Source organism: Hevea brasiliensis, chromosome 3 (genome assembly GCF_030052815.1).
Source record: "Hevea brasiliensis isolate MT/VB/25A 57/8 chromosome 3, ASM3005281v1, whole genome shotgun sequence".
Classification (NCBI taxonomy): Eukaryota; Viridiplantae; Streptophyta; class Magnoliopsida; order Malpighiales; family Euphorbiaceae; genus Hevea; species Hevea brasiliensis.
Genome location: NC_079495.1, coordinates 19,589,021 through 19,601,310, shown reverse-complemented (window position 1 = coordinate 19,601,310; position 12,290 = coordinate 19,589,021). Strand labels below are relative to the sequence as shown.

General features: G+C 30.8%; 2 protein-coding genes across 2 annotated transcripts; both read left to right on the top strand.

Moving 5' to 3' along the window:
- The first annotated feature begins 2,439 nt into the window (after positions 1–2,439).
- On the top strand, positions 2,440–3,924 carry LOC110664735 (organic cation/carnitine transporter 2-like). The gene has a single exon (XM_021824563.2). It carries the CDS (start codon positions 2,440–2,442, stop codon positions 3,922–3,924), a length of 1,485 nt encoding a protein of 494 aa, XP_021680255.2.
- Positions 3,925–6,485: 2,561 nt separating this feature from the next.
- Positions 6,486–11,030, top strand: LOC110664743 (uncharacterized; the record flags this gene model as incomplete). The annotated part of the gene is given in 4 exon segments (XM_021824571.2): positions 6,486–6,869; positions 10,259–10,530; positions 10,608–10,724; positions 11,008–11,030. Coding segments are annotated over 3 exon segments (316 nt in total), but the record flags the coding sequence as incomplete, so codon positions are not given.
- Positions 11,031–12,290: the final 1,260 nt, after the last annotated feature.

The window sequence follows — 12,290 nt, the reverse complement described above, 5'->3', positions numbered from 1 at the left end:
ATATTGTCCGCTCTAGGCCAAAGCCCTCACGGTTTTAAAACGCGTCACTAGGGGTTACGAACCATCAACTTATAAACCCAGCATCTCTCCCGTGTTTTGTCGATGTGAGATTTGCCTAAGGTGTTACACATTTTTTGTTTTTTTTTTTTATTTTGATTTGCGAATAAGTTGTTAACAGCAATTGATTTCTGTAACCGATTAAAATTAGTTGTTATTAGTAACCGATATGGCAATCAATTACAAATTGGTTGCAAAAATATTCCCTCAAAACTTTCTACTCAATTTTTAAAAGAAATTAGCAACTGATAATCGATTATTAAAATTGGTTGTTAATTTACTTATATAAACTACTATTCATTTTCTTTTCTTACCACTTATTTTTTTCCCCCACTACTCATTTTTTCTCCTTACTACTCATTTTTTCCTCTATTTTCTCTCATTTTCTTCATCATCTTTTTCATTCTCATCTATTTTATTCATCATCTTTTTTTTTCTAACATATTTTCTTTATCATTTTTTTCTTATTTATTTTCTTCGTCTTTTTCTTTCTCATATATATTTTTTTTTCATTATGTTTTTCTTTCTCACCTATTTTCTTTTTCATTATTTTTTTTCTTTATTATCTATTTTCTTCATCATCTTTTTCTTTTTCATCTATTTTCTTCATCGTCTTTTTCTTTCTCATCTTTTTTCTTCTTCATCTTTTTTTTTTCTTTCTCATTTTTTTATTTAATTTATTTTTCTTTGGCATAAAATAAAAATTTTTGAACAATTATATTTTTTGTTAGTAAATTATTTGTATTATTAATATATATATATATATATATATATATATATATATATCTAAAAATTAATAATACAAATAATTTACTAACAAAAAATAAAAATATATATAAATATGGTAATTTTTTTAGTAATTTGTCTTGGAAATATGTTTTTATATTTAATTTTTTTGTTAAAAATTTTTATAATAGTTATTATTATTAATTTTTTATAATATTTTTATATTAATTTTTAGCACTAATTTTCATTAATAATTTATTATTTTAATAATTTTTGAAAATTTTATTTATTTGAATTTTTTATTTCTTATTTGAAAATTTAATTTTTTTAATAATTTTTTAAAAAATTAGCAATGGACTTTTCCGTTACTAAATTAGTTGTAAATAGCAACCGATTTACAAAATAGTTGTAAAATTATAAAATTAAAGGCATAAAAATTTTTGCAACTAATTATGTTTAAGTTGCTATTAGCAATTGATTTTGGTTGCCAAATAGGTTGCTACTAGCAACCGATAGTTTTTTTTTACTAAATATTTTATTTTTTTAAGTTTAATTGATTTAGCAACTGATTTGGTTGTCGGTTGCTATTTGCAACCATGCTTATTGCAACCAACTGAATTGGTTGCTAAATCAGTTACTAAATTGATTAGCAACCAATTTTAATGGATTAACAACCAATTCGGTGCTAATCTTGTTTTTTTTTTTTTTTTTATAGTGACACCTCTTAAACATTTTAGAGACAATAATTGTGACATGTTTATCCTTGGCTTTTGTGAATATTGAAAATTAGAATGGCATCATAAACCAAATTACTTTAGAAGAAAGAAAATATAGATTAAAAAAATTATAATTCTTCTTCCCATGGGATATGTTTACTTTGACACTATTTAACACATTGTAAATAATATAAATATGAAATACATCAAACATGATATGAAATATAGGGAAATTCTTACTTAAACTCGATTTATTATAGACGTAAGACACAACATATATAGTTTGTATTTTGAGTCCATGATAAATTAGGTCTAGATAAATTTTTTTGTGAAATTTAATTAACATTGACTTAACTCTAATAAAAAATTCTTGTCTAAACCTAATCTATCATGAACTCAAGGCGCTGTATGGTAAAACCCATATATTTATATTTTGAATTTATAATAGATCGGTAAGTTTTTCCAACCCCAATATGCTTTGAGTATAATATAAGATTTAGGCTTACTATGCCTATGCCAGCCCTAAAATAATTCTACACATATTTTAAATTTTATTTGACAACCTATGATTCTGTCAGGTGTGAAATGCATTGAGGCATGGTACTAAAAGGAGAAATTTCCCCCATTTTAAATTCCAGGAAAATCCAACCTAACTGAGCACTCAATTCATACCATTCATCTTCCACTAATGCATATCTTATTACATATTCGTAGTGCAAAGCTATATTAACCTTTACATATTTAATTGTTTCAAAGTGGGATTCCTACACTCATCATCGCTGTAAGTATCACATTCTAGACATCCATCTTTCTTAAAAAGAAATCTCATTTGGCTTAAACAAATTTTTAGTGGGATGCAATCAGGCATTGGATTCCATTAATTTGCTCTTTGTTAATTTTTCAAGTTAAGAGTTGGCCATCTAGCCAGCAGAACCACAAGATGGAAAATTCAAGTTCAACCCAAGACTTCCAAGGAGAGCCAGAAACTTCAGTTGATGATTTTGTTCCATACTTTGATTCAGTGTTTGAAAGGTTTATAGGAGATTTTGGATGGACTCAATTAGTTCAGTCAACCGTTGTGTTGTTGTCTCGGTTCTTTGATGCCCAACAAACCTTCATTAGTGTCTACACTGATGCTGAACCAACATGGCATTGTACTAATCACACTGCTACATGCAATTCAAGCTCCTGCGAGGTCTCCAACACAATAATTTCAGATTGGGGTCTCCAATGTGCAAGCTCCTTTGTCAGGGGCTTACCTGCATCATCGTTCTTCATGGGTTGTCTCCTTGGAGGTTTTGTTCTAGCTACAATAGCCGATTCTTCTCTTGGCCGCAAGAACCTGCTTCTACTTTCTTGTCTCACAATGTCTATGGCTGCACTTGTGACAATTTTCTCTCCTAATGTATGGATCTATTCTTTCTTGAGATTTGTAAGTGGGTTTGGCCGTGCATCAATTGGAGCAAGTGCTCTTGTGTTATCCACTGAAAAGGTAGGAAGCCAATGGCGTGGCCAAATGGGAACTATTGCTGGCGTTTCTTTTGCATTGGGGCTATTGTCCTTGCCAGGTATAGCTTATGTAAACAGAAATTTCTCATGGAGAAGTATCTATGTATGGACCTCAATTCCAGCAATTTTTTATTGCTTATTAGTTCATCTTCTTGTTCTTGAATCGCCCAGATGGCTTTTCTTGCATGAACGCAGAGAAGAAGCTATGGCCACATTAAAAACACTGGTATCAAGAAAACATGATAGCTTGGACTTAAGCTTCCCTTGCATTCATATCAATAAAGAAACGGCAAAGCCTACTCTTTACTCATCAATTACTACCTTATTTGAGAGAAAATGGGCACTTCGAAGGTTGCTGATAGTGATGCTTACTGGTTTTGGCATTGGAATGGTGTATTACAGCATGCCATTGGCAGTAGGGAACTTGGGTTTTAACATCTACTTGAGTATTGTCTTCAATGCATTATCTGAAATACCATCATATATTATCTTTTCCTTTATAATAAGCAAATGGAAGAGGAAAGGATCGCTACTTGCATTTACTACACTAAGTGGAATCTGCAGTATAATGTGTATCATGAATTGGAAGGAAATAAATCTTGGATTAGAACTGGTGTCTTACTGTAGTGCCTGTGTTGCTTTTATCATGCTAATGATTTACACATTGGAGCTCTTTCCTACTTGTGTGAGGAACACTGCGTTATCAATGGTAAGGCAAGCACTTGTCTGTGGAGCTGTGTTCAGTCCAATTCTGATTTCTGCTGGGAGAACAAATAAGATGTTTTCATATGGAATATTTGGCATGGTGATCTTGAGCTGTAGTGTGTTTGTTGTATTTTTGCCCGAGACAAGGAATGTGACCCTTTGTGACACCATTGATGAGCAAGAGAACAAAGAACGTCATGTGCCTAATTAAGTTGAGGCTACAAGTAGTGTATTCTACTAGCTAGTTATGAAACTATGTTCGGGTTTTCCAGTTTGTTTTTCTTCTTTTCTTTTTCAATGTTTTTAGGAGTGTGGTATTGTTAAAAGAATAACAAACGGCAGAAACTGCGTCACTAGTAGCACTGTGGGCGAATGTCTAATAGAATTTATTTTAATAACTTAATTTATTACCGGTATAAATAGATGAAAAGAGAAAAATTTTAATGAATAATTATTCCCTACACTCGGTGTATACACCCAATCAATCATCAATAGACATTTTAATTAAAATAATGGTAGACCTCTTATAAAAATATATGTATATTTAGATATTTGTACATCTTGGCGTAGATAAGAAATTTTTAATTTTAATAAGCTATATTCTCAATATTTAAAATGGATGAAAAATGAATTTATTTTTAAGCATTAATAGATAAACTAGTCATTTACCGGTGCGTTGTGTGTTAATAATTTAAATTTTCATTTTAATTTTCATTGAATCTAAATCAAATCAACTTTAAATTATTTATTTTCTTTATATATTGATGAAAATTTTTGTTATTATACTAATTTATATATCATTATATGTTAATTTAATAATATTTTATTTAAAATGAAATAACCGATCAAATTAAGATTTTGAGTTGATATTTTCCTTATTTGGTAATTAGGTTTGGTTCTTTTAAATTTTTTTAAAAAATCGATTTAGTTTGATTTTAATAAAAAATATTTATTGAACCAAATCAAAATTACCGAATAAGAAAAATATCTATTCAAAATTTTAATTTGATTTGGTTTAAACAAAATACTTCTCTATATATATATTATAAAAATAAAATTATTAAGTTAAGAATTATCTATATTAATAATTTAATTTATAAAATAAAAAAATGAAATAAAATTTTAAATCAGTTAAATCTTATTTAATAAAACTAATTTTGCTTTTAAATTAAAATTTCAAATATTTTATTTTTTTAATTTTAAATTTTTTATATTTTTATTTTTTTAATAATATCATGTGTTAATTAACTGTGGATTTAATTCTCAAATTTTTGTACGTATGTAAAAGATTGATGATGTGCAGACAATAAAAAGAAAAAGAAAAAACCATGTAATTGAAATGTTAAACATGTAAATGAATTCCACAAAAATAATTTTATTGCAATGTCTTTAAAGCAGTAAAGATGAGAGTATAAAGCTAATTTAAGACATAATATTACATAAAAAAGAATTATCATAAAGACATTTGATAGTAAAACTATGAGTTGTCTCGTTACAAACCCCATTCACATATTAAAAAGAAATCTCACATTTGTCAACTACTGTCTGTAAAATATTCAAGATAATTCCTTGAATTGCCAAAGATTTGAAGTTATTGAAAATTACTTGTATCACAGTTAAAGAGTCTCGTTCAATTATGGCTTATGACTTAATTGAAACTTCTTATTTTGTCTATGAAAATTGGATCCTGCAAGTTGAGGATAATCCATGCCTTTGATGGACAGGGTATAGTTACTTTTTTTATTTAGGAGAATTGCCTCCTTGCAAGATAAGATTAATCTATGCCTTTTGATGTGGAGGGCATAGATACTTGATAATTCTAAATTGGCAATTCTTTTGTAACGGTAATAAAAAAAAAATTAAAGTGAAATTTAAACTCAATTAAAATTTGGAATGATTTAGATTTAAAAATATTATATATATATATATATATATATATATATATATATATATTTTTAAAGGTTATATATAAAATTTATTAAAAAATTAAATTTCAAATGTTTTATTCTTTTTAAATTCTAAATATCTTATATTTTTAAATAAAATTATTATCTAAACATTTTTTAATATTTTCGTTCATTTTATCTTATATTTCAAATTTCAACAACTATATATTTTAAAATAAAATTATTCAATTAAATTTTATTTAATAATATTAATTATAATTATAATTAAAAAAATAAATTAAAGTGAAATTTATAATTATTATATTTATTAATTATATATGCGTCCATTAATAGTAATGTAAGTATCAAATTTTAGTTAAAAATTTTGAGTTCTTAGCTTTCACACACACAAATATATATATATATATATATAAATTATTCAATTTTAAAATTTGAAATTTAATTATTAATAAATTTTTTGTATTTGTTTTAATAATTTCATATGCTCCAATCAAAGGAAAAAATAGTAAAAAAAAATAAAAATAAAAATTTAAAACATTTAAAAAAATAAAATGAATAAAAAAGTATAAAGAAGATCTAAATTTCAAAAATTATAAAGGATAATATTAATTTAAATTAATTAATATCTATTTGCTGAGTGGATATCATCTGACAAACCACTAAGTCAAGTGTTTTACATGATAACTTTTTAAAATTATTACTGCATTAAATAACTTAATTTTGTGAGTTATTTTTTAATTTCATATATATATATATATATATATATATAAAATAAAATATGATAAATAAATAAACAATGCTGCATTAATCCAAAAAAGGGATTTTAGGGATTAATTTCAACCATTAGAAAAAAAAAGGGAGGTAAAAATGGGGAAGTCTTACACATAATTCCCTAAAACGACATTCTCCCTGGCTAAAAAACGCAACTTACACTCATCCTCCTCACCCACAGCACAGCCTCCCTCCAATAACCGACCCGCCACTTCTAGCCCAATTCACTTGCCCATTTCCCCATTTTCATAGAATCCCGAGAGTGCCCAGCTCTCTACCGCAGCACCAGTTGAACCCAACTTCACCGGGCCTTATTGTCGTCTACGAGTCCCAATAGCAGCGTCACACGCCAATACAGAGGACTGCTTCTTCGGCTGCCAGACTGAGGACCTGACGAAATCGACAGGACATAGCTCACCTGACGCTGCTCCTTTCCCGAACGTCACGCCCTGCACAGATTGTTCTCAGATTATTGTGGGTGAGATGTGACCTCCTTCTCCCCTTTCTTTCCCTATTTTAACTTATGCTTGTGAGTTAATCCCTTGGCCCTGTTGTTTTGCCGTTTCAAGAGCAATACTTGTTTCAAAATTTTGTTAATTTCTATCCGTTCGCTTTCTATTTGATGTTCTTGGGTATCGATTGATTATGTTGATGAGCTTTTTCTGCGCCAGTGCATTTGTTTTCCCTTTTAATATTTTGGTAGTTTCATGGAGTTGAAAAATGGGTTCATCATTTTTCCTATTCTCATTTCCATTTTTCAGTGGGTCTTGGTAAGGCTTTTTGATGCTGTACTTTATTGGCAATCCTCTGTTATTTTTTCTTCTTGATTTTGTTCAGATTACATTTTGAGTGTTATGCCCTGTTCTTGTAAGTTTTTGGTCCCTTTCCACAAAATTAGTCTCATGTGGTTGGTTAATTTGAATGGTTATGAATGTAAAAGTGTTTTGGCTGATAGGTGTGGAATAACTACAAATAGGAGTATTTGCAAATGGGTGGGGAAGGACATGCTAAAGGACTATGTGGACCTAATTCCGATTATTGTTATTGTTATATTGTCCATCATGTTGAAAAAATAGAATTTTAATAATCTCCAATGTTTATTTTATGTGGGTTGTAAGCTTGCAAGAGGACTATACACGCATGAGTAGTTAAAATTATTACATATACTCTTATGTGTTGGATTTTCTAGTGGTAAAGTTTACTTGTGGCAATAATGTGTTTCTTTCATGTCTTTTCTGCTACTGAAAATCAGTGCTGTGAAGGTTATATGGGAGCTAGTGCTGGGAATTTGTCATATGAATGCCCTTGTCCATTACTAGAACCTAATGTAGTGACAGCATAGTGTTAATGATTTAATTGGTTCTTTGCTTGTTGTTGAAAATAGCAATATGGTTGAGTTGAGGTTGATGTATGGATCAAAGGGCTAGTAATAAATTGGGTTTATTAAATGTGTTGTGTAACATACTGTTAACACAAAGAATGCTTATTGTCTTGATTATTCTTCCTGCTTGAGTTATGTTTTACGTTAAGTTGGGTTTTATTTATCAATGAAAATAAGGGTAACAAAAAACGGAAAAGCTTGGTTCTAAGGGGGATTCCCCTTGGATTGCATGGATTAAAATCATTTTTCAAAAATTCATTTTCACTTTTGTGTTCTAGGGGGTTCCCCTTGAACTCCTTAAATTGAATTAAATTGTTTTTATAAAAATTTCACTTTTTTACTTTAGTGGTTCTTGGGGGGGGGGGGGGAGGGGGCGGGGGTTTTCCCTTGAACTACTTATTAAATTCAATCATTTTTACAGAAAAAATCATTTTCTCTTTAGTGGTTCTAAGGGGATTCCCCTTGAACTACTTAAATTAAATTAAATCATTTTTGTAAAAATTTCATTTTTTAACTATAATGGTTCTAAGGGGGTTCCCAACTACTTAAATTAAATTAAATCATTTTTACTAGTGGATCTAAGGGGGTTCTTCTTGAACTACTTAAATTAAATTAAATCATTTTTATAAAAATTTCATTTTTTTAGTGTAATGATTCTAAGGGGGGTTCCTCTTGAACTACCTAAATTAATTTAAAATCATTTTTACAAAAAAAAAAAAAAATCCATTTTTCCTTTAGTGGTTCTAGGGAGGTTCCCCTTGAATTACCTAACAGAAAAAACATTCTTATAAAGTATGACCCTAAAATATAATAATGGGCCGAAGACTTAAAAACAAAAGATGATATGGGAAAGGAGAGTGTTGGGGTAGGAAAGGAAGGAAATGGGAAAAAGGCCCATTATTTTGGCGCTGAAGAAGCAAATTCGTTTCATGATTTTATTATGGGTCCAGATTAACTTGGGATGTTTGTAATCATGTCGTTATGATTTTAAAGGAATAGGTCTTGTATTTTGGCCCTAACTTTTGGGTTTGCTTAATTTTCTTTAGGTATTTTTTATGCCTTGTCTTTCTCTTGTGTCCTTTTCCCCCTTTTCTATTGTTTTTGGAACTGAAAAATTCCACTAAAACTCGGAAAGGAGCTGATTTCCTCCTTTCTATTTTATTAAAATCAGCATGAGTTTTGTATACAGGGTAAATTTTTGTTGTTTAGTTATTGAAAACAGCATGTTGTGAAATTGGGATATGGGTTTTGTTTGGATGCCTAGAAAATCCGAGAAAGTAAAAAAGGAAAAAAAGAAATTCAATACTAATTGGGTGAGTATATAGCATAGTTATTAAAGGCCCAAGGCGCACCAAGGCACTAAGGGTCCTAAGGCCTAGGCGCAAGGCGTAGGCCTAAGTGAAGCAAGGCACAAAAATAAAAATAAAAATTCATAAAAAATAAAATGAATGAGAGAACTTAAAATAACATAAAGTTAAACATAATAATAACTAGTATTCAAGTATGATATATATATGTGTGTGTGTGTGTGTGTGTGTGTGTGTGTGTGTGTGTGTTTGAAACTTGAGTACTTGACTAGTCTTTTAATGTCTCAAAATGAAAGTCAAGTAACTATTCTTCAAGATCAAAATGAAAGTTTCAAAATGAAATGCAGTTAAAAAATTTAATTTAATAATACCTTATTAACATAACTTAAAATAATTTAAATTGAATTTTATAAACTCATTAAGAATGAATTTTATAAACTCATTAAGAATAACTATGTTACATTTATTTTTAACTTATTTAAAATAGGATTTTAAAAAATAAAAAACATGGAAATGCAAAAGAATACTAAAAAAACTCTAAATTAGATTTGAGCCCTTTAACCATTAGCCCATTTTAAGCACCATCCATTAGCCACATTGGAGATACAAAACCAATATGCAGACATAGCCACGTTTTACCATTGAGAGCAAAGCAGCTAGAGCCAGCCAGTTTGTCTTTGATGGGTAGGCTGCTTTTTCTTTTTCTTCTCCTTTTTCTTTTTTTTTCCTCTTTGGTCTTTTTGTTCCCCCACCTCACCTAGGTGCGCCTTAGCGTGCCTTGCACCTCATTGCGTCTTGGTGAGGTCGCCCACCTTTTGGTGCATGAGGCAATCCCCTTTAAGCCCGGTGCACCTCGTGCCTCAGGAGGCACGCCTTTGACAACTATGGTATATAGGCTTCTCTGTAGATAATTAAATTACAACTTCTCTACTTTACTATCATAGGCTTTAATTGTTTTGTTGGATTTAATTGTTGGATCAAAATTGATGCTAATGGTGAACATGTGTTGGCATTGATTTAATTTCTGGGTTGTAGATGCTTGAAGGAGGTTGTGTTCCTGGATTTTAATATTTTTTTAAGAAATTATTTTATTTATTTGTAGTCCCATGTGTCAGATTTTGACTGTCATTTGGACGATCCTTCGTAATTTGGGATTAATTGATGAAAATTCTTAATTAGGCTTGATTGAACCCAAATTAAGTTGGAGTACTTACCTGAGCCTCCCCTATAAGAGATGAAATTGGCCTTTTGGCCGAAAGAAGTGTAAACGAAGATATGGCAATAATACGACAGAGAATGGTGACTACACTGCCTAAGCTGATACAAAGTCTGCGAAAGCCCGCAATAGAGGAAAGGAGTCAAGCATTGCCATCGCTGAGACGCGCTTTCTCTCTCTACGATCAGATCAATCTCATTGACAATGTTCCTCAGGACCAACTCCGTTTTCAAGGGTATATTTATATCAAAATTCTTTGTAACTTTTCATATTTTGATTATCTGCGATTCTCCAAATTTTGTTCCCTCTCAGGTATACTAACACGGGATTCACAGTGAATGGGGTCGAGTACGAAGGTAGCTTGCTTTGTGTTGGCAACTTGCTTCTATCTTGGTCTCCCAAACACCTATCTCAGATTACTCCTGAAAGGTTGCTTCTTTTTTCCTTTTGTTTAATATGTAAAATGAAATTCGGAGCTACTTCTCTTTTAGTTACATCTTCTAATTGTTCATAGATTTTATTGTACTACTTACCAGAGCACTCTTCGAGGGAGTTTGATCTTTAGTTATACCTCTGCAATGTACGAAATTAAGAATCTTCTATAAGAAAAATATGCTGCCTTGTATATTTCATGTTCTCAAAAATGAATTATGGATGGTCATTGTGCATCTTCATCTGACATTTTGTTATCTTTTTTTGTGCCATGCTGCAGCTTATCCATCTTCCGCATTTTGCGTCCAATACCAGGTGAGAGTTTTGTAGTTTTGGTACTTGATGCTTCCTACATTTGATGCATGTTATGCATACCTGCTTTAAATTGTAATCGTTTGATTAGGTTAATTCAGTTTGAGTACTCATAAAAATAACCTGTAATGTGATAGAGTTAGGAGAAATTGAAATGTAAATTGAGAATTTGAAAATGAAGAACTGTAGATTTCTATTGAACTGAAAATGGCAGACAGCCCTTACAATCAGGTTTTCTCAACTAGAGAGTATATCTTTCACATAAAACCTTTCCAATACAGTGTTCACGTAATGAAGAAAATTAAAAAAGACAAGAGAACAAGATAACCTTGGCTAACAATGGCTGCCAAGAGCCCCCAGTAAAGAATTCCCATACAGAGAAAATCTCTATCCCCCTAACTAGAGAAATATCAGAATTTCCAGATGCCTTTCCCCACACACTCTTCATCTCCTTATAATCTTCATACCTTCTTTGCCAGCTGTACTTCCCCATGCACTCAGCCTCCACATTTCCTTGTAACAAACTAACCATCTTGCCCTTCATTGCCAACTGTCTATTTCTAGAGCCTTCTTCATCCATTCTGTCGAGTACCTATCATTACCAACCCTTGAAGACCAGCCTTGTCCTCCAGGCTGTGTTGTAAACATAAAAGAAATATTGCAAGCAATAGATTGTCTAGCAACTTCATCAATTTATATAAAGCAGAAATTATTTGAGAATGCAGGCCTCTTTGGTCAAGCATGTTGTTGGGCTCTATCCGATCCCTCAGTGGCATAAAACGCCAAAATAAGTTTGATTCAATCCCCATCAATGAGTTTAAGCAGTCCCGTAACACACCTCCACCTAAAATCTCTTGTTCCAAAGGTCTCTCAATCACGTTGGCTAGCATTACTATTGTTAATTGTGTCTCATATTTTATCATCAAACCAGGTTCAAATCTGAACCCCCTGGTCATCTCTTGCTCCATCCAGTCGAGTGATTGATTACAACAGACAGAAATAAAAATTGGGTGTATGTGAATTTTCACAAATGTCTTTCCCATCATAGATGCAAGACGAGACTTACAAAATGAAAGTCCTATTTGTCCATACCTTGTGCTGCAAATTTGAATAGAAAATTGAATACTGAAGCAAGTACCCAAGTTATGAAGAAGTTTGAAAGTTGAAAATGTGAGAACAACCAACATTTGATTGTATTGAAGTGAGTGTCACCGATTCTATTATTTTCTAGTGAGAAAGCATCCAATTCGT